This window comes from Callionymus lyra, chromosome 6 (assembly GCF_982586985.1).
Source record: "Callionymus lyra chromosome 6, fCalLyr1.hap1.1, whole genome shotgun sequence".
Taxonomy (NCBI): domain Eukaryota; kingdom Metazoa; phylum Chordata; class Actinopteri; order Syngnathiformes; family Callionymidae; genus Callionymus; species Callionymus lyra.
In genome coordinates, this window is record NC_141823.1 from 3,828,757 (window position 1) to 3,851,209 (window position 22,453).

General features: G+C 45.9%; 1 protein-coding gene across 1 annotated transcript in view; it reads right to left on the bottom strand.

Moving 5' to 3' along the window:
* Positions 1 to 19,565, bottom strand: part of slc9a5 (solute carrier family 9 member A5) — a 23,417-nt gene extending 3,852 nt beyond the window's left edge. Inside the window, exons 1-10 of the mRNA XM_087793052.1 lie at positions 19,239 to 19,565; positions 10,036 to 10,338; positions 9,817 to 9,980; positions 8,027 to 8,105; positions 7,792 to 7,969; positions 7,508 to 7,728; positions 6,245 to 6,447; positions 998 to 1,087; positions 647 to 717; positions 388 to 514 (exon numbers count right to left, since the gene is read on the bottom strand). Coding sequence (XP_087649178.1) covers positions 388 to 514; positions 647 to 717; positions 998 to 1,087; positions 6,245 to 6,447; positions 7,508 to 7,728; positions 7,792 to 7,969; positions 8,027 to 8,105; positions 9,817 to 9,980; positions 10,036 to 10,338; positions 19,239 to 19,524 — 1,722 coding nt within the window. The 5' untranslated portion in view covers positions 19,525 to 19,565. The remainder of the gene's footprint in view (positions 1 to 387; positions 515 to 646; positions 718 to 997; positions 1,088 to 6,244; positions 6,448 to 7,507; positions 7,729 to 7,791; positions 7,970 to 8,026; positions 8,106 to 9,816; positions 9,981 to 10,035; positions 10,339 to 19,238) is intronic.
* Positions 19,566 to 22,453: the final 2,888 nt, after the last annotated feature.

The following is a 22,453-nucleotide window of genomic DNA, read 5'->3' on the forward strand; positions in this document are numbered from 1 at the left end:
TGAAGATGAAGATGATGATGATGATGATGATGATGATGAAGATGAAGATGATGGAGATGATGAAGATGATGATGATGTTGAAGATGAAGAAGATTAAGATGATGATGAAGTTGATGCTGATGTTGAAGATGATGATGAAGATGTTAATGGTGAGGATGATGATGATGAAGATGATGTTAATGATGAAGATGAAGAAGATTATGTTAACGATGATGATAAAGATGTTGATGTTGATGATGATGAAGATGATGATCATGATAATGATGATGATGAAGATGTTAATGGTGATGATGGTGTAGATGATGACGATGATGAAGATGAAGATGATGACGAATATGAAGATGATGATGACAATGATGATGATGATGATGATGATGAAGATCAAACCTGGTCGATGACACTGATGGCGTCTCGGATGTTGATCTTCTGATAAGCTTCCCAGAGTTCACTCTTCCTGTAGACAGACTTTCTCAGCAGTAACTTGCTCAGGTAGTTCTTGTCAAACTGTTCCCACCTGACACACACACACGCGCACACACACACACACACACACACGCACACACACACACACACATACACACACACGCACACGCACACATGTCAGGATCATCCTTGAGAACCATCATCTTGGACATAATAGACCGACTTGTCTCTCCAGTGATTGTATCCCTGAAGACCAGCGATGTCCTCCACGGCTGTCAGGATGTGATCAAAGGCCTGCTCTCACACACACACACACACGCACACACATACACACAAACACACGCACACGCACACGCACACGCACACGCACACGCACACGCACACGCACACGCACACGCACACGCACACGCACACGCACACGCACACACATACACACAAACACACGCACACGCACACGCACATGCACACGCACACGCACACGCACACGCACACGCACACGCACACACACACGCACACACACACGCACACGCACACACATTAGCAGAGCATGGATGTAGGAATGTGAGGTCCTCACCCTCTCATGGATCTCCTCGTTGATGGTGGGCTTCCTGTTGGTGGCGCGAGGAACCTTCAGCCACTTGACTAACGGCTTGATGGTCAGACCCTGAACACATGAGTCACGGGTCAGACCCTGAACACATGAGTCACGGGTCAGACCCTGAACACATGAGTCACGGGTCAGACCCTGAACACACGAGTCACGGGTCAGACCCTGAACACATGAGTCACGGGTCAGACCCTGAACACATGAGTCACGGGTCAGACCCTGAACACGCGAGCGTCACGGGTCAGACCCTGAACACACGAGTCACGGGTCAGACCCTGAACACACGAGTCACGGGTCAGACCCTGAACACACGAGTCACGGGTCAGACCCTGAACACACGAGCATCACGGGTCAGACCCTGAACACATGAGTCACGGGTCAGACCCTGAACACATGAGCGTCACGGGTCAGACCCTGAACACACGAGCATCACGGGTCAGACCCTGAACACATGAGTCACGGGTCAGACCCTGAACACACGAGTCACGGGTCAGACCCTGAACACATGAGTCACGGGTCAGACCCTGAACACACGAGTCACGGGTCAGACCCTGAACACACGAGCATCACGGGTCAGACCCTGAACACATGAGTCACGGGTCAGACCCTGAACACATGAGCGTCACGGGTCAGACCCTGAACACACGAGCATCACGGGTCAGACCCTGAACACATGAGTCACGGGTCAGACCCTGAACACACGAGTCACGGGTCAGACCCTGAACACATGAGTCACGGGTCAGACCCTGAACACACGAGTCACGGGTCAGACCCTGAACACACGAGCGTCACGGGTCAGACCCTGAACACACGAGCGTCACGGGTCAGACCCTGAACACATGAGTCACGGGTCAGACCCTGAACACACGAGCGTCACGGGTCAGACCCTGAACACGCGAGCGTCACGGGTCAGACCCTGAACACGCGAGCGTCACGGGTCAGACCCTGAACACATGAGTCACGGGTCAGACCCTGAACACACGAGTCACGGGTCAGACCCTGAACACGCGAGCGTCACGGGTCAGACCCTGAACACATGAGTCACGGGTCAGACCCTGAACACACGAGCGTCACGGGTCAGACCCTGAACACACGAGCGTCACGGGTCAGACCCTGAACACACGAGCGTCACGGGTCAGACCCTGAACACGCGAGCGTCACGGGTCAGACCCTGAACACGCGAGCGTCACGGGTCAGACCATGAACACATGAGTCACGGGTCAGACCCTGAACACACGAGTCACGGGTCAGACCCTGAACACGCGAGCATCACGGGTCAGACCCTGAACACATGAGTCACGGGTCAGACCCTGAACACGCGAGCGTCACGGGTCAGACCCTGAACACGCGAGCGTCACGGGTCAGACCCTGAACACACGAGCGTCACGGGTCAGACCCTGAACACACGAGCGTCACGGGTCAGACCCTGAACACGCGAGCGTCACGGGTCAGACCCTGAACACACGAGCGTCACGGGTCAGACCCTGAACACACGAGCGTCACGGGTCAGACCCTGAACACCCTGAACACACGAGCCTCACGGGTCAGACCCTGAACACACGAGCGTCACGTGTCAGACCCTGAACACGCGAGCGTCACGGGTCAGACCCTGAACACACGAGCGTCACGGGTCAGACCCTGAACACACGAGCGTCACGGGTCAGACCCTGAACACACGAGTATCACGGGTCAGACCCTGAACACACGAGCGTCACGGGTCAGACCCTGAACACACGAGCGTCACGGGTCAGACCCTGAACACACGAGCGTCACGGGTCAGACCCTGAACACGCGAGCGTCACGGGTCAGACCCTGAACACACAAGCGTCACGGGTCAGACCCTGAACACGCGAGCGTCACGGGTCAGACCCTGAACACGCGAGCGTCACGGGTCAGACCCTGAACACGCGAGCGTCACGGGTCAGACCCTGAACACACGAGCGTCACGGGTCAGACCCTGAACACGCGAGCGTCACGGGTCAGACCCTGAACACACAAGCGTCACGGGTCAGACCCTGAACACGCGAGCGTCACGGGTCAGACCCTGAACACACGAGTCACGTGTCAGACCCTGAACACACGAGTCACGTGTCAGACCCTGAACACACGAGTCACGTGTCAGACCCTGAACACGCGAGCGTCACGGGTCAGACCCTGAACACACGAGCGTCACGGGTCACAGCGGCGCTGCAGCAGACGAGCGTGAACTCTGGACGAACTCCAGCTCAGACACAAACACTCACTAACTCATCAACTCTAGTTCTTTCCCACAGTCTTCACCATAATCTGACGCAGACCAGACTTCACTGGACGTCACAAAAATCCAACTTTATTTATCAGCTGTAACCATCAAACTATTTGTTACATATAATTTGTAGATGTGACAATAATCTCAACAATAATCTGCATGAAACCAATTTTATTCCTGAGTCTTCACTATAATCTGTAGAAGTAATCTGACCATTTTTTAACATCAATAATCTCAGTGAAATGTGTTATTACTATTATTAGTAGTAGTAGCAGAAGTAATAGTAATAGTAGTAGTACTGGTGGTAGTAGTAGTAGTAGTATTGGTGTTAGTAGTGGTAGTCGTAGTAGTAGTAGTAATAGAAGTAGTAGTAGTATTAGTAATGGTAATAATAGTAGTATTAGTAATAGTAATAATAGTAGTAGTAATAGTAGTAATAGTAATAGCAGTAGTAGTTGTGGTAGTTGTAGTAGTAGTATTGGTGTTAATAGTTATAGTCGTAGTAGTAGTAGTAATAGAAGTAGTAGTGGTATTAGTAGTAGTAGTGGTAGTAGTAGTAGTAATAGTAGTAGTAGTAGTAGTAGTAAAAGTAATAGTAATAGTAATAGTAATAGTAATAGTAGTAATAGTAGTAGTTGTAGTAGTAATAGTAGTAGTAGTGGTGGTAGTAGTAGTAGTAGTATTGGTGTTAATAATGGTGTCGTAGTAGTAGTAGCAGTGGTTGTATTACCATTATAATTATTATTAATAATATAATTATAAATATGAATATTGTTATATTCTGTAAATGTCTCTATAATATATATATATTTTTAAAAACCCATCAAAGATTTTCATTATGATATTCTAAACAAGACTACACAGTTACCATCAAATATTTATTCCTTAGTCTTGATGATAATCTACATATATCACCAATAATCTGTCATATTATTTTAAAGGTCCATCAATAATCTGTAGATGTCAAAATAATCTGAAGGTGTTAACAATAATCTGCACTAATCTAACATATTCCCTAGTGTTCACAATAATATGAAGCCATTAATAATAATCTGTAGATGTCAAGATAATCTGAAGGTGTTAACAATAATCTGCACTAATCTAACATATTCCCTGTGTTCACAATAATATGAAGCCATTAATAATAATCTGTAGATGTCAAGATAATCTGAAGGTGTTAACAATAATCTGCACTAATCTAACATATTCCCTGTGTTCACGATAATATGAAGCCATTAATAATAATCTGTAGATGTCAAGATAATCTGAAGGTGTTAACAATAATCTGCACTAATCTAACATATTCCCTGGTGTTCACGATAATATGAAGTCATTGATAATCTGTAGATGTCAAGATAATCTGAACAATAATCTGCACTAATCTAACATATTCCCTAGTGTTCACGATAATATGAAGCCATTAATAATAATCTGTAGATGTCAAGATAATCTGAAGGTGTTAACAATAATCTGCACTAATCTAACATATTCCCTGGTGTTCACGATAATATGAAGCCATTAATAATAATCTGTAGATGTCAAGATAATCTGAAGGTGTTAACAATAATCTGCACTAATCTAACATATTCCCTAGTGTTCACGATAATATGAAGCCATTAATAATAATCTGTAGATGTCAAGATAATCTGAAGGTGTTAACAATAATCTGCACTAATCTAACATATTCCCTGGTGTTCACGATAATATGAAGCCATTAATAATAATCTGTAGATGTCAAGATAATCTGAAGGTGTTAACAATAATCTGCACTAATCTAACATATTCCCTGGTGTTCACGATAATATGAAGCCATTAATAATAATCTGTAGATGTCAAGATAATCTGAAGGTGTTAACAATAATCTGCACTAATCTAACATATTCCCTAGTGTTCACGATAATATGAAGTCATTGATAATCTGTAGATGTCAAGATAATCTGAAGGTGTTAACAATAATCTGCACTAATCTAACATATTCCCTGTGTTCACGATAATATGAAGCCATTAATAATAATCTGTAGATGTCAAGATAATCTGAAGGTGTTAACAATAATCTGCACTAATATAACATATTCCCTAGTGTTCACGATAATATGAAGTCATTGATAATCTGTAGATGTCAAGATAATCTGAAGGTGTTAACAATAATCTGCACTAATCTAACATATTCCCTGTGTTCACGATAATATGAAGCCATTAATAATAATCTGTAGATGTCAAGATAATCTGAAGGTGTTAACAATAATCTGCACTAATCTAACATATTCCCTGTGTTCACGATAATATGAAGCCATTAATAATAATCTGTAGATGTCAAGATAATCTGAAGGTGTTAACAATAATCTGCACTAATCTAACATATTCCCTAGTGTTCACGATAATATGAAGCCATTAATAATAATATGTAGATGTCAAGATAATCTGAAGGTGTTAACAATAATCTGCACTAATCTAACATATTCCCTGGTGTTCACGATAATATGAAGCCATTAATAATAATCTGTAGATGTCAAGATAATCTGAAGGTGTTAACAATAATCTGCACTAATCTAACATATTCCCTGGTGTTCACGATAATATGAAGCCATTAATAATAATCTGTAGATGTCAAGATAATCTGAAGGTGTTAACAATAATCTGCACTAATCTAACATATTCCCTGGTGTTCACGATAATATGAAGCCATTAATAATAATCTGTAGATGTCAAGATAATCTGAAGGTGTTAACAATAATCTGCACTAATCTAACATATTCCCTAGTGTTCACGATAATATGAAGTCATTCATAATCTGTCATATTTTCTTAAAGTTTCATTAATAATTTGCATTAGTCACATATAATCTGTATAATAATCTGTATATATCAGGATAATCTAAAGGTCTCGTCAATAATCCGTCCGTCACTAGATCAGCTCTGTGGTCTGACCATGGTTAATGAACTTGTCATGGCCGCAGTGGTCAGTACCTGGAACATGACGGTGAAGAAGACCACCACGATGGTCGTGGCCACAAAGTAGTCCTTGGCTTTGACCCGCTCGCCGTCCAGCAGCACCACCAGGGCGAACGCCACCGCCCCCCTCAGGCCACCGTACGACATCACCACCTGGTCGATCCGGTCCAGCGGCACCAGGCGGAAGCGGTTCAGGACCCAAGTCTGACCTACGACCCCTGGAACAGACGCACCGACATAGATGGATTAGGATTTCTTCAGATTACCGTTCATATGTTGTTGACACCTTCAGATTATCGTCACATCTACAGATTATATGTTACAAATGTAAATGTAGATTATTGATTACTTATTTGGATTATTTAGAGGATTAAGAAATATATTTGATGAGTGTAGATTATTGTTGATACCGTCAGATTATCGTCACATCTACAGATTATATGTAACACAATCAAGTTAGCGATGACTTTTGTAGATTATTGTGAAGACAAAGGAATATATTAGATGGTTACACATTATTGTTGTGAGATTATCATAACACTGTTAGATCATAAGTAACATATGCAGATTTTTGATTAAATTTCAAGATAATCTGAAAGACTATTGATGATTTGTCGAGATTATCATGAAGACTAAGTAAGATCAGTGCAGATTATTTATATTATCGTGACATCTACAGATTTTATGTGATGATGTGGTGCAGATTATTGAAGGCAATTTAAGAGAATCTGACAGATTATTGGTCAATTCTTTATATTATTGTGAAGATTAAGGAACACATTATTTTTGTGCAGATTATTGTTGATAACTTTAGATTGTCGTCACATCTACAGATTATATGTAACAGATCCAGATTACCAACGTAACGGAAATCTGACATTTCCAAAATATGTTCGACAGTTTTGGGTTATTGATGATTTTCCTTAAATTATTGTGACATCTACAGATTATTGATGATTTTTGGAGATAATTGAGAAGATTAAGGAATATATTAGATTAGATTATTGTTTAGATTATCGTCAAATCTTCAGATTACATGTAACACATTCAGATTATTGATGATTTTTGGAGATAATTGAGAAGATTAAGGAATATATTAGATTAGATTATTGTTTAGATTATCGTCAAATCTTCAGATTACATGTAACACATTCAGATTATTGATGATTTTTGGAGATAATTGAGAAGATTAGGGAATATATTATATCAGATTATTGTTTAGATTATCGTCACATCTTCAGATTAGCGATGCAACTTTAAGAAAATCCTTCTGCTGACCCATGGCTCTGAAGACCAGGATGAAGACCAGCGTGCAGGACACCAGGCCCGTGTCCCAGGCCCACTTGGACTTGTCCACGGCGGAGATGCCGAGGAAGATGAAGATGATGGTCTCGGCGATGCTGGCGAGCGTCTTCATCGTGTACTTGACCGTGGTCCGGGACTTCTGGGAGATGTTGGCTTCCACGTACTTGTTGGCCCCGATTCCACAGAAGGTCATTCTGAGACAAGGTCAAAGGTCAAACAATGGCGCCTTCTACCCGCCCCCGGGTGGGGAATCTTACGACAAGATGGCCGACAGCGAGAAGAGCTCGGCGGTCAGGTACGCCAGGTAGACCAGCAGGAAGACGAAGAGCGGCTCGATGATCCGGACCTTCTTGGTGAAGCGCGTGACGACGCCGAGGATGACGGCGAACACCAGACCCACCAGGGTCCCGCCCACGCTCACGATGAGGAAGGACGCTGAGGAAGGGGGAGGAGTTAGGAGGAGGGGGCGGAGCCTGAACAACAAGGACTCACCGACGCCCTTGAAGTAGTCCACGGTCTGGACGTTCTCCACGCCCACCTCCACGAACGAGATGTAGACTTTGTACAGAACCTGCGACACAAACGTTAGCAAGTCGTTTGTGTAGTTGTGTGTGCGTGTGTGTGTGTGCGTGCGTGTGTGTGTGTGTGTGTCGTCGCTGAACCAGCTGCTCACACCTCCAGAAAGAAGTCAAAATTTGGCACAATAATGTGTCTTTTGTGAAGTTTGTGCTTTGGCAACTTATCAGAGAAGTGTTTGTGTGTTTGTGTGTTTGTGTGTTTGTGTGGGTGTCTCCTTTCTTGCAACAGCCTCCAACTGTTCACGCCTACAGTCTTTCTGCCAGAAATCCTTCCAGGAAAACTTTTACTTTTCTTAGATAATAAATTGTTGAGTGTGCGTGTGTGTGTATGGTTGTGTGTGTGTCCCTGTGTCAGTGTGTGCACTTGTACATGTAAGAGTGTGTATGTGTGTGTTAGTGTGTCCGTGTGTTTTGTGTGTGTGAGTGTAAGTGTATTCATGTGTGTGCATTTGTGTGTGTATGTGTGTGAGAGTGTGTGGGGGTGTGTGTATCCACGTGTGTGAAAATATTTTCATGTATGTGTGTAGTTGTGTGCATGTGTGTGTGAGAGTGTGTGCATGTGAGTGTGTTTATGTGTGTTAGTTTGTGTGCTTCTGTAATTGTGTGTGTTAATCTATATAATTGTGTATGCATTTGTGTGTGTATCTATATATTTGTGTATCTATATATACAGTATGTGTTTGTGTTTGTGTGTGTGTATCTATATATTTGTGTATCTATATATACAGTATGTGTTTGTGTTTGTGTGTGTGAATCTATATATTTGCGTGTGTACGTATTTGTATCTATTTTTTGTGTGTGTTTATTTGCATGTGTATGTATTTTGTGTGCGTGTATCTATATTTGTGTTTGTATTTGTGTGTGTGTATCTATATATTTGTGTTTGTATTTGTGTGTGTGTATCTATATATGTGTTTATTTGCATGTGTATGTATTTTGTCTGTGTGTATCTATATATTTGTGTATGTATTTGTGTGTGTGTATCTATATATGTGTTTATTTGCATGTGTATGTATTTTGTCTGTGTGTATCTATATATTTGTGTATGTATTTGTGTGCGTGTATCTACAAATGTGTGTGTGTATTTTGTGTGTATGTATTTTGTGTGTATGTATTTCTTGTGTGTCCATCAATATATTTGCGTGTGTGTATTTTGTGTGTATGTATTTTGTGTTTATGTATTTTGTGTTTGTCCATCAATATATTTGCGTGTGTGTATTTATTTTGTGTTTATGTATTTCGTGTGTGTCCATCAATATATTTGCGTGTGTGTATTTTATGTTTATGTATTTCGTGTGTATGTATTTCATGTGTATGTATTTGGTGTGTGTCCATCAATATATTTGTGTGTGTGTATTTCGTCTGTATGTATTTGGTGTGTGTCCATCAATATGTTTGCGTGTGTGTATTTCGTGTGTATGTATTTCGTGTGTATGTATTTGGTGTGTGTCCATCAATATATTTGCGTGTGTGTATTTCGTGTGTATGTATTTGGTGTGTGTCCATCAATATATTTGCGTGGTGTATTTCGTGTGTATGTATTTGGTGTGTGTCCATCAATATGTTTGCGTGTGTGTATTTCGTGTGTATGTATTTGGTGTGTGTCCATCAATATATTTGCGTGTGTGTATTTCGTGTGTATGTATTTGGTGTGTGTCCATCAATATGTTTGCGTGTGTGTCACTCTCAGGTGTGTCTAGTCACCACGGTAACGGCGTCGTTGAGCAGCGACTCTCCGAACACGATGATAAAAAGCATCTCGTTGACGTGAACTTCTTCAAACACGGCCAGAACCGCCACCGGGTCGACGGCGGAGATCAAGGCTCCGAACAGCAGGAAGTCCATAAGCCCCGCCTCCACGCGCTCGTCTGCGGGACACACACACGCTGTTGTTGCCGTGACCTCGGCCGGGCGCTCACTGACCTATGACCCCCAGCAGCTTGGCGGCGTACAGGCACAGTCCGGTGCAGAAGGCGTTCCACAGCGTGCCCGCCACCGCGTACAGCAAGATGGCGCCCAGGTTGTCGAAGAAGAGGCGCGAGGGCATGAAGTAGCCGGCGTCGCCCACGATGGTGGGCAGCAGGAACAGGAAGAAGAGGGCGGGCTCCAGCTGGTACACCTGCTTCTCATTGGCCAGCAGCACCACCCCGCCCAGAACCAGACCCAGAAGGATCAGCATGCAGCTCTCAGGGACCACCGTCGTGAAGCGCTGAGAGAAGTGGAACACTGCCCGGGACACACAGAGGGAGGAGGTGAGGAAGTGAGGAGAGGAGGCGAGGAAGTGAGCGGAGGAGGTGAGGAAGTGAGCGGAGGAGGTGAGGAAGTGAGGAGAGGAGTCGAGGAAGTGAGCGGAGGAGGCGAGGAAGTGAGCGGAGGAGGTGAGGAAGTGAGCGGAGGAGGCGAGGAAGTGAGCGGAGGAGGTGAGGAAGTGAGGGGAGGAGGTGAGGAAGTGAGGGGAGGAGGCGAGGAAGTGAGGGGAGGAGGCGAGGAAGTGAGCGGAGGAGGCGAGGAAGTGAGCGGAGGAGGTGAGGAAGTGAGCGGAGGAGGTGAGGAAGTGAGGGGAGGAGGTGAGGAAGTGAGGGGAGGAGGCGAGGAAGTGAGCGGAGGAGGTGAGGAAGTGAGCGGAGGAGGTGAGGAAGTGAGGAGAGGAGGTGAGGAAGTGAGCGGAGGAGGCGAGGAAGTGAGGGGAGTAGGCGAGGAAGTGAGCGGAGGAGGTGAGGAAGTGAGCGGAGGAGGTGAGGAAGTGAGGGGAGGAGGCGAGGAAGTGAGCGGAGGAGGTGAGGAAGTGAGGGGAGGAGGCGAGGAAGTGAGCGGAGGAGTTGAGGAAGTGAGCGGAGGAGGTGAGGAAGTGAGGAGAGGAGGCGAGGAAGTGAGCGGAGGAGGCGAGGAAGTGAGGAGAGTAGGCGAGGAAGTGAGGGGAGGAGGCGAGGAAGTGAGCGGAGGAGGTGAGGAAGTGAGGGGAGGAGGCGAGGAAGTGAGCGGAGGAGGTGAGGAAGTGAGCGGAGGAGGTGAGGAAGTGAGGAGAGGAGGTGAGGAAGTGAGCGGAGGAGGCGAGGAAGTGAGGGGAGTAGGCGAGGAAGTGAGCGGAGGAGGTGAGGAAGTGAGCGGAGGAGGTGAGGAAGTGAGGGGAGGAGGCGAGGAAGTGAGCGGAGGAGGTGAGGAAGTGAGGGGAGGAGGCGAGGAAGTGAGCGGAGGAGGCGAGGCAGTGAGCGGAGGAGGTGAGGAAGTGAGGGGAGGAGGCGAGGAAGTGAGCGGAGGAGGCGAGGAAGTGAGCGGAGGAGGTGAGGAAGTGAGCGGAGGAGTTGAGGAAGTGAGCGGAGGAGGTGAGGAAGTGAGGAGAGGAGGCGAGGAAGTGAGCGGAGGAGGCGAGGAAGTGAGGGGAGGAGGCGAGGAAGTGAGGGGAGGAGGTGAGGAAGTGAGGAGAGGAGGTGAGGAAGTGAGCGGAGGAGGCGAGGAAGTGAGGGGAGGAGGCAGGAGGGGAAGGAGGCAAGGAAAGGATATGAGGCAGGAAGGGAAGAAGATGAGGAGACAAGGAATGAAGATGAGCAGACAAGGAAGTGAGGGGAGGAGGCAAGGAAGTGAGGGGAGGAGGCGAGGAAGTGAGCGGAGGAGTCGAGGAAGTGAGGAGAGGAGGCGAGGAAGTGAGCGGAGGAGGTGAGGAAGTGAGCGGAGGAGGTGAGGAAGTGAGGGGAGGAGGTGAGGAAGTGAGTGGAGGAGGTGAGGAAGTGAGGGGAGGAGGCGAGGAAGTGAGGGGAGGAGGCGAGGAAGTGAGGGGAGGAGGCGAGGAAGTGAGGAGAGGAGGTGAGGAAGTGAGTGGAGGAGGTGAGGAAGTGAGGAGAGGAGGTGAGGAAGTGAGGAGAGGAGGTGAGGAAGTGAGCGGAGGAGGTGAGGAAGTGAGCGGAGGAGGTGAGGAAGTGAGGAGAGGAGGTGAGGAAGTGAGGAGAGGAGGTGAGGAAGTGAGCGGAGGAGGTGAGGAAGTGAGCGGAGGAGGTGAGGAAGTGAGGAGAGGAGGTGAGGAAGTGAGGAGAGGAGGTGAGGAAGTGAGCGGAGGAGGCGAGGAAGTGAGGGGAGGAGGTGAGGAAGTGAGGAGAGGAGGTGAGGAAGTGAGGAGAGGAGGCGAGGAAGTGAGCGGAGGAGGTGAGGAAGTGAGCGGAGGAGGTGAGGAAGTGAGGAGAGGAGGTGAGGAAGTGAGGAGAGGAGGTGAGGAAGTGAGCGGAGGAGGCGAGGAAGTGAGGGGAGGAGGCAGGAGGGGAAGGAGGCAAGGAAAGGATATGAGGCGGGAAGGGAAGAAGATGAGGAGACAAGGAAGTGAGGGGAGGAGGCAAGGAAGTGAGGGGAGGAGGCGAGGAAGTGAGCGGAGGAGGCGAGGAAGTGAGGAGAGGAGGCGAGGAAGTGAGCGGAGGAGGTGAGGAAGTGAGCGGAGGAGGTGAGGAAGTGAGGGGAGGAGGCGAGGAAGTGAGTGGAGGAGGTGAGGAAGTGAGGGGAGGAGGCGAGGAAGTGAGGGGAGGAGGCGAGGAAGTGAAGGAGACAAGGAGGCAGTGAAGGAGACATAAAAGGAGATAAAAAGGCAGTGAAGGAGACAAGGAGGCAGTGAAGGAGACATAAAAGGAGATAAAAAGGCAGTGAAGGACACAAGGAGGCAGTGAAGGAGACATAAAAGGAGATAAAAAGTCAGTGAAGGAGACATAGAAGTAGATATAAAGGCAGTGAAGGAGACATAGAAGGAGATAAAAAGGCAGTGAAGGAGACATGGAAGGAGATAAGGAGGCAGTGAAGGAGACATAGAAGGCATTGAATAAAATAGGGGGATTCAAAATAAATAAGGAAGTTGAGGTTGAAAGAGAACATCAATAGCAAGGAGGCATTAAAGGAGACGAGGAGAGAGCGAAGCGTTGGCGGGTCCTCTATGGTGGCATTTGTCACCGCGCGTCATCAATCCAGGAAGTCTCCACCTCCAAGAAACTCGTTGTATAAACAAAGCAGGGCATGATAACAGAAGGGGCTGGAGATAATGAGACAACGAAGATAACAAAATGAGGAGGAAGAAAAAGGAAATGAGGAGGGAAGGAAAGGAGGCGAGGAGGCAGGAAATAAGTGACATGAGGACGACCGAAAACAAAGAGTCATGTTAAGGAGGCAGAAAAGGAGACAAGGAAACAGGACAGAAGATAAGGAGGTAGGAAAGGAGACAATGGAGCAGGACAGGAGATAAGGAGGTAGGAAAGAAGACAAGGGAGCAGGACAGGAGGTAGGAAAGGAGACTAGGGAGCAGGAGATAAGGAGGTAGGAAAGAAGACAAGGGAGCAGGACAGGAGGTAGGAAAGGAGACTAGGGAGCAGGACAGGAGATAAGGAGGTAGGAAAGGAAACAAGGAAGCAGAACAGGAGAGAATAAGTTAGAAAAGCAGACAAGGAACCAGGACTTAAGATAAGGAGGTAGGAAAGGAGACGATGGTCCATGGAAAAAGGATGAGGCCACAGTAAAACAAATCATTAGAGATCAGTTAGTATTAGACATTTTCAAGGAGACATAGAAGGATATAAGATGGCAGTGAAGGAGACATAGAAGGAGATAAGAAGGCAGTGAAGGAGTCATAGAAGGAGATAAGGAGGCAGTGAATGAGACATAGAAGGAGATAAGAAGGCAGTGAAGGAGACATAGAAGGAGATAAGGAGGCAGTGAAGGAGACATAGAAGGAGATAAGGAGGCAGTGAAGGAGACATAGAAGGAGATAAGAAGGCAGTGAAGGACACATAGAAGGAGATAAGAAGGCAGTGGAGGACACATATAAGGAGATAAGGAGGCATTGAAGGACACATAGAAGGAGATAAGAAGGCAGTGAAGGAGACATAGAAGGAGATAAGGAGGCAGTGAAGGAGACATAGAAGGAGATAAGAAGGTAGTGAAGGAGACAAGGAGGCAGTGAAGGAGACATAAAAGGAGATAAAAAGGCAGTGAAGGAGACAAGGAGGCAGTGAAGGAGACATAAAAGGAGATAAAAAGGCAGTGAAGGACACAAGGAGGCAGTGAAGGAGACATAAAAGGAGATAAAAAGTCAGTGAAGGAGACATAGAAGGAGATATAAAGGCAGTGAAGGAGACATAGAAGGAGATAAAAAGGCAGTGAAGGAGACATGGAAGGAGATAAGGAGGCAGTGAAGGAGACATAGAAGGCAGTGAATAAAATAGGGGGATTCAAAATAAATAAGGAAGTTGAGGTTGAAAGAGAACATCAATAGCAAGGAGGCATTAAAGGAGACGAGGAGAGAGCGAAGCGTTGGCGGGTCCTCTATGGTGGCATTTGTCACCGCGCGTCATCAATCCAGGAAGTCTCCACCTCCAAGAAACTCGTTGTATAAACAAAGCAGGGCATGATAACAGCTGGCTGGAGGAGTGAAGCCATCATTACGTCATCATGGACTCTCGTAACCTCTCGTTCGTCCAGATTTCAGAGCAACTTTATAAAGTAATAAAGTGTAAAACATGGTCATGATGAGAAGTTACTGCGTCTTGAAGAACATTCACTACATGACACCAGTCGACCATGACCTTTGACCTCAACAGTGCAGCGAGAAAGTAAGTTCTTAAAAGTTTCACAGAAATGTTTTGACAACTTTGATTTAATATTATTTGAAAACACTGACGTTCGTAATGTTTGTGTGTAAACAGATGACATTCAGAGAGTCCTTTGATGTAAAGGTCGAGTAACGGAGGGGAAGATGAAAGGATGACATCATGAGGGGAGGAGAGGTCGCTCAAGAGAGAAGGAGGCAAGTGAGCAGGGAAGGACACAAGTGAGTAGAGAAGGACACAAGTGAACAGAGAAGGAGGCAAGTGAGTAGAGAAGGAGACAAGTGAGTAGAGAAGGACACAAGTGAACAGAGAAGGAGGCAAGTGAGTAGAGAAGGAGACAAGTGAGTAGAGAAGGAGGCAAGTGAGTAGAGAAGGACACAAGTGAGTAGAGAAGGACACAAGTGAGTAGAGAAGGAGACAAGTGAGTAGAGAAGGAGGCAAGTGAGTAGAGAAGGAGGCAAGTGAGTAGAGAAGGAGGCAAGTGAGTAGAGAAGGAGGCAAGTGAGTAGAGAAGGAGACAAGTGAGTAGAGAAGGAGACAAGTGAGTAGAGAAGGACACAAGTGAGTAGAGAAGGAGACAAGTGAGTAGAGAAGGAGGCAAGTGAGTAGAGAAGGAGGCAAGTGAGTAGAGAAGGAGACAAGTGAGTAGAGAAGGAGACAAGTGAGTAGAGAAGGAGGCAAGTGAGTAGAGAAGGAGACAAGTGAGTAGAGAAGGAGACAAGTGAGTAGAGAAGGACACAAGTGAGTAGAGAAGGAGACAAGTGAGTAGAGAAGGAGGCAAGTGAGTAGAGAAGGAGACAAGTGAGTAGAGAAGGACACAAGTGAGTAGAGAAGGAGGCAAGTGAGTAGAGAAGGAGACAAGTGAGTAGAGAAGGAGACAAGTGAGTAGAGAAGGAGGCAAGTGAGTAGAGAAGGACACAAGTGAGTAGAGAAGGAGACAAGTGAGTAGAGAAGGAGGCAAGTGAGTAGAGAAGGAGACAAGTGAGTAGAGAAGGACACAAGTGAGTAGAGAAGGACACAAGTGAGTAGAGAAGGAGACAAGTGAGCAGAGAAGGAGGCAAGTGAGTAGAGAAGGAGGCAAGTGAGCAGAGAAGGAGGCAAGTGAGTAGAGAAGGAGGCAAGTGGGTAGAGAAAGAGACAAGTGAGTAGAGAAGGAGACAAGTGAGCAGAGAAGGAGGCAAGTGAGTAGAGAAGGAGACAAGTGTGTAGAGAAGGAGGTAAGTGAGTAGAGAAGGAGGCAAGTGAGCAGAGAAGGAGGCAAGTGAGTAGAGAAGGAGGCAAGTGAGCAGAGAAGGAGGCAAGTGAGTAGAGAAGGACACAAGTGAGTAGAGAAGGACACAAGTGAGTAGAGAAGGAGACAAGTGAGTAGAGAAGGAGGCAAGTGAGTAGAGAAGGACACAAGTGAGTAGAGAAGGAGACAAGTGAGTAGAGAAGGAGGCAAGTGAGTAAAGAAGGAGGCAAGTGGGTAGAGAAAGAGACAAGTGAGTAGAGAAGGACACAAGTGAGTAGAGAAGGAGGCAAGTGAGTAGAGAAGGAGACAAGTGAGTAGAGAAGGAGACAAGTGAGTAGAGAAGGAGACAAGTGAGTAGTGAAGGAGGCAAGTGAGTAGAGAAGGAGGCAAGTGAGCAGAGAAGGAGGCAAGTGAGTAGAGAAGGAGACAAGTGAACAGAGAAGGGGGCAAGTGAGGAGAGAATGAGACAAGTGAGTAGAGAAGGAGGCAAGTGAGTAGAGAAGGAGGCAAGTGAGTAGAGAAGGAGACAAGTGAGTAGAGAAGGAGACAAGTGAGTAGTGAAGGAGGCAAGTGAGTAGAGAAGGAGGCAAGTGAGCAGAGAAGGAGGTAAGTGAGTAGAGAAGGAGACAAGTGAACAGAGAAGGAGGCAAGTGAGGAGAGAATGAGACAAGTGAGCAGAGAAGGAGACAAGTGAGAAGAGAAGGACACAAGTGAACAGAGAAGGAGGCAAGTGAGTAGAGAAGGAGACAAGTGAGTAGAGAAGGAGGCAAGTGAGTAGAGAAGGAGACAAGTGTGTAGAGAAGGACACAAGTGAGTAGAGAAGGAGGCAAGTGAGCAGTGAAGGAGACAAGTGAGTAGAGAAGGAGACAAGTGAGTAGAGAAGGAGACAAGTAAGTAGAGAAGGAGACAAGTGAGTAGAGAAGGAGACAAGTGAGTAGAGAAGGAGGCAAGTGAGTAGAGAAGGAGACAAGTGAGTAGAGAAGGAGACAAGTAAGTAGAGAAGGAGACAAGTGAGTAGAGAAGGAGACAAGTGAGTAGAGAAGGAGGCAAGTGAGTAGAGAAGGAGACAAGTGAGTAGAGAAGGAGACAAGTGAGTAGAGAAGGAGGCAAGTGAGCAGAGAAGGAGACAAGTGAGTAGAGAAGGACACAAGTGAGCAGAGAAGGAGACAAGTGAGTAGAGAAGGAGGCAAGTGAGCAGAGAAGGAGGCAAGTGAGCAGAGAAGGAGGCAAGTGAGTAGAGAAGGAGGCAAGTGAGTAGAGAAGGACACAAGTGAGTAGAGAAGGAGGCAAGTAAGTAGAGAAGGAGGCAAGTGAGTAGAGAAGGACACAAGTGAGTAGAGAAGGAGACAAGTGAGTAGAGAAGGAGGCAAGTGAGTAAAGAAGGAGGCAAGTGGGTAGAGAAAGAGACAAGTGAGTAGAGAAGGACACAAGTGAGTAGAGAAGGAGGCAAGTGAGTAGAGAAGGAGACAAGTGAGTAGAGAAGGAGACAAGTGAGTAGAGAAGGAGACAAGTGAGTAGTGAAGGAGGCAAGTGAGTAGAGAAGGAGGCAAGTGAGCAGAGAAGGAGGCAAGTGAGTAGAGAAGGAGACAAGTGAACAGAGAAGGAGGCAAGTGAGGAGAGAATGAGACAAGTGAGTAGAGAAGGAGGCAAGTGAGTAGAGAAGGAGGCAAGTGAGTAGAGAAGGAGACAAGTGAGTAGAGAAGGAGACAAGTGAGTAGTGAAGGAGGCAAGTGAGTAGAGAAGGAGGCAAGTGAGCAGAGAAGGAGGTAAGTGAGTAGAGAAGGAGACAAGTGAACAGAGAAGGAGGCAAGTGAGGAGAGAATGAGACAAGTGAGCAGAGAAGGAGACAAGTGAGAAGAGAAGGACACAAGTGAACAGAGAAGGAGGCAAGTGAGTAGAGAAGGAGACAAGTGAGTAGAGAAGGAGGCAAGTGAGTAGAGAAGGAGACAAGTGTGTAGAGAAGGACACAAGTGAGTAGAGAAGGAGGCAAGTGAGCAGTGAAGGAGACAAGTGAGTAGAGAAGGAGACACGTGAGTAGAGAAGGAGACAAGTAAGTAGAGAAGGAGACAAGTGAGTAGAGAAGGAGACAAGTGAGTAGAGAAGGAGGCAAGTGAGTAGAGAAGGAGACAAGTGAGTAGAGAAGGACACAAGTGAGTAGAGAAGGAGACAAGTAAGTAGAGAAGGAGACAAGTGAGTAGAGAAGGAGACAAGTGAGTAGAGAAGGAGGCAAGTGAGTAGAGAAGGAGACAAGTGAGTAGAGAAGGAGACAAGTGAGTAGAGAAGGAGGCAAGTGAGCAGAGAAGGAGACAAGTGAGTAGAGAAGGACACAAGTGAGCAGAGAAGGAGACAAGTGAGTAGAGAAGGAGGCAAGTGAGCAGAGAAGGAGACAAGTGAGTAGAGAAGGACACAAGTGAGCAGAGAAGGAGACAAGTGAGTAGAGAAGGAGGCAAGTGAGCAGAGAAGGAGACAAGTGAGTGGAGAAGGACACAAGTGAGCAGAGAAGGAGGCAAGTGAGTAGAGAAGGAGGCAAGTAAGTAGAGAAGGAGGCAAGTGAGTAGAGAAGGAGACAAGTGAGTAGAGAAGGAGACAAGTGAGTAGAGAAGGAGACAAGTGAGTAGAGAAGGAGGCAAGTGAGCAGAGAAGGAGACAAGTGAGTAGAGAAGGACACAAGTGAGCAGAGAAGGAGACAAGTGAGTAGAGAAGGAGGCAAGTGAGCAGAGAAGGAGACAAGTGAGTAGAGAAGGACACAAGTGAGCAGAGAAGGAGGCAAGTGAGTAGAGAAGGAGGCAAGTAAGTAGAGAAGGACACAAGTGAGTAGAGAAGGAGACAAGTGAATAGAGAAGGAGACAATGAGTAGAGAAGGAGGCAAGTGAGTAGAGAAGGAGGCAAGTGAGCAGAGAAGGAGGCAAGTGAGTAGAGAAGGAGACAAGTGAGTAGAGAAGGAGACAAGTGAGTAGTGAAGGAGACAAGTGAACAGTGAATGACCTTCACAGGTTGAGAAGATGAAGGTGAGAAAAGATTAAGAAAAGAAATAGATAAGATGTGTTGATGGAGAAGACAGTGTGACGGTGACACACACACAAACACACACACACACACACAAACACACACACACACACACACACACACACACACACACACACACACACTAATGTGTTCTACATGTGGACCTGCTGTGTCTCCTCATATTAAATAATCAGTAACATGTTGTTCTCCTGTTGCACATGAGTCATCACGTCTGTGTGTGTGTGTGTGTGTGTGTGTGTTAGTGTGTCATTGTGTGTGTGTCCATGTGTGTCCATTCGTGTGTGTGTGTCACTCACAGATCTTGGCCAGACTGGCCACCAGCAGCCAGACTGCGATGATGTAGGGGGTCTGGACGTAGCTCCACTCCCACTGCACGACCTTGATACCTCCTCCCCGGTGATGCTGCGACTCTCCCCGGGCGTCCTGCCCTGCGTCCCCGACCGGAGGCTCCGCGGCGGACCGAGCCAGCGCGACCCCCGCTGAAGGTGAGGAGGGACCAGGACCGGGACCGGGAGGTGACCCGAGCCGGTCCGCGCCCGCCCCGCTCAGCAGCCACGACAGCCCGAGCAGCAGCAGCAGCATCTTGTGCTGGTCCAGAGGTCCAGTCAGTGGTCCAGTCAGTGGTCCAGAGGTCCAGTGGTCCTGCTGCCGGAGCTCTTATAGGCGCCAGACGCGGAGCTGCTGGACCAGCCTCGAGGCTCCGGGGACACTCGGAGGAGGGACCGCACACGTGACCGCCCACTTTAAAGAGACGGTCGCAGCTGCCGCGGAAAGTTCCTCGTGTTCGGATCTTATCAGAGAAGACATGGTTGGACTCGCGTGACGTCACCAGAATCTTTTACACCTTTTAACCAAACTGCGACGTTGAGTCACGTCAAGAAAAGAAAAAAGGATATATTTCATCTTAAACGATTGATTTTTTTTATTCAATTTTTAAACAACAATACAAACCGATGACAACTTTCAAGGTCATTATCACGTGACATTAAACAGCGGCTGTTGTGAGGGGTCAATAAATATAAAATAAAGTATAAAATAGAGTATAAAATAGAGTAATAACATCAAGCTTAACATGCTTAACACTTTTTTATTCTATTTTTCTATTTATGTAGCTTTAATTTATTCAATTTTATATTAAAGCATTAAATATATATTATAAAATATAATATATCATATTTTATAATATTTATAAAATCTCTTTGCAAATATATTTCAAGCAAAAATAAAGAAGGTAAAACAACAGGTAAAAAATCAAAGCCAAATATTGTAAAATTCTTATTTTATCGTATTTTACAAAAAACTTTTTTTTCAAGAACAAATAAAGGTTACACAGTTTATTTTTTAATTATCATATAAAACACCTTTTTAGAAATATTCAAGGGAAAAAAAGGAGAAAAAGGTATAAAATATAGAAATAAAAACGAATAAAGTTAAATTTATGATATTGTTTTTTTTAATCTCATATAAAAAGCAAATTTTCTTAATTTATATTTTCAAAGGGCAATAAATATTAAAAACAACAAAACCTTATAGTCATGTTTAGAGACGAGGAGATGAGGAGGCAAGGAATGAAGATGAGGAGGCAAGGAATGAAGATGAGGAGGCAAGGAAGTGAGGGGAGGAGGCAAGGAAAGGACATGATGCACAAGGGAAAGGAGATGAGGAGACAAGGAAGGGAGGGGAGGAGGCAAGGAAAGGACATGATGCACAAGGGAAAGGAGATGAGGAGACAAGGAAGTGAGGGGAGGAGGCAAGGAAAGGACATGATGCACAAGGGAAAGGAGATGAGGAGACAAGGAAGTGAGGGGAGGAGGCAAGGAAAGGACATGAGGCACAAGGGAAGAAGATGAGGAGACAAGGAAGGGAGGGGAGGAGGCAAGGAAAGGACATGAGGCACAAGGGAAGAAGATGAGGAGACAAGGAAGGGAGTGGAGGAGGCAAGGAAAGGACAGGAGGCACAAGGGAAAGGAGATGAGGAGACAAGGAAGGGAGGGGAGGAGGCAAGGAAAGGACATGAGGCACAAGGGAAAGGAGATGAGGAGACAAGGAAGGGAGGGGAGGAGGCAAGGAAAGGACATGAGGCACAAGGGAAAGGAGATGAGGAGACAAGGAAGGGAGGGGAGGAGGCAAGGAAAGGACATGAGGCACAAGGGAAGAAGATGAGGAGACAAGGAAGGGAGGGGAGGAGGCAAGGAAAGGACATGAGGCACAAGGGAAGAAGATGAGGAGACAAGGAAGGGAGTGGAGGAGGCAAGGAAAGGACAGGAGGCACAAGGGAAAGGAGATGAGGAGACAAGGAAGGGAGGGGAGGGGGCAAGGAAAGGACATGAGGCACAAGGGAAAGGAGATGAGGAGACAAGGAAGGGAGGGGAGGAGGCAAGGAAAGGACATGAGGAACAAGGGGAAGGAGATGAGGAGACAAGGAAGGGAGGGGAGGAGGCAAGGAAAGGACATGAGGCACAAGGGAAAGGAGATGAGGAGACAAGGAAGGGAGGGGAGGAGGCAAGGAAAGGACATGAGGAACAAGGGGAAGGAGATGAGGAGACAAGGAAGGGAGGGGAGGAGGCAAGGAAAGGACATGAGGAACAAGGGAAAGGAGATGAGGAGACAAGGAAGGGAGGGGAGGAGGCAAGGAAAGGACATGAGGCACAAGGGAAAGGAGATGAGGAGACAAGGAAGGGAGGGGAGGAGGCAAGGAAAGGACATGAGGCACAAGGGAAAGGAGATGAGTTTCCACCTCCAAGGGACTCATTGTATAAACAAAGCGGGGTGTGATTACATATTTAGAGTCTATAAATGAAAAGAATAAATAAACACAAAATAAAATTGTGAATTTCTACATGACCTTTGACCTCATAAGGGCCATATAAATACACTTTAAGTCTTACTTTGTGAAGAATATGTGAAGAAAAATGAGAAAAGGATGAAAAATACAATGAGAAGAAAAAAAAAAGAGTTGTTGGGAATAAACTTGTAAATGCAGAAAAACAAATGTATAATAATAAAGTAATATTTCTGTGTGTTTATTTCACCGTAGCCATAAAAATGAGTGTATTTTATCCATTTAAACATGTTTTTTCATGTCTTTTTCCAATCATTACCAAATTATGTCCCTCATGAGATTCCATACGTTCGAGTAAAACAGTAGTAATTCTTGTTATTTTATGTTTTTTCAATTTGAAATTATTTTGAATCAGTGTATTTTTAGAATTAGAACTTCCTGGTTCTTGCAAATAAACACCAAGAAATGATTTAGGATGAAAAAATATATACGATGAGAAATATAGACGTGAATAAAAAAATATATATATTTTGACAGAAAAATAAGAAAATCCTTCAATTCAATTGTTTAGTTAACCCGTTTAAAAGTTACCGATCTTTTTTCCCTGTTTTTAATGTATTCATATTATTATCTCAACGTTAAACGGCGAAATAAACCTGAACAAGTCATTCAAACAGTTTTTTAATTTTTCAAAATAAAAGAGCTTTAAATAAAAATACAGTCACACAC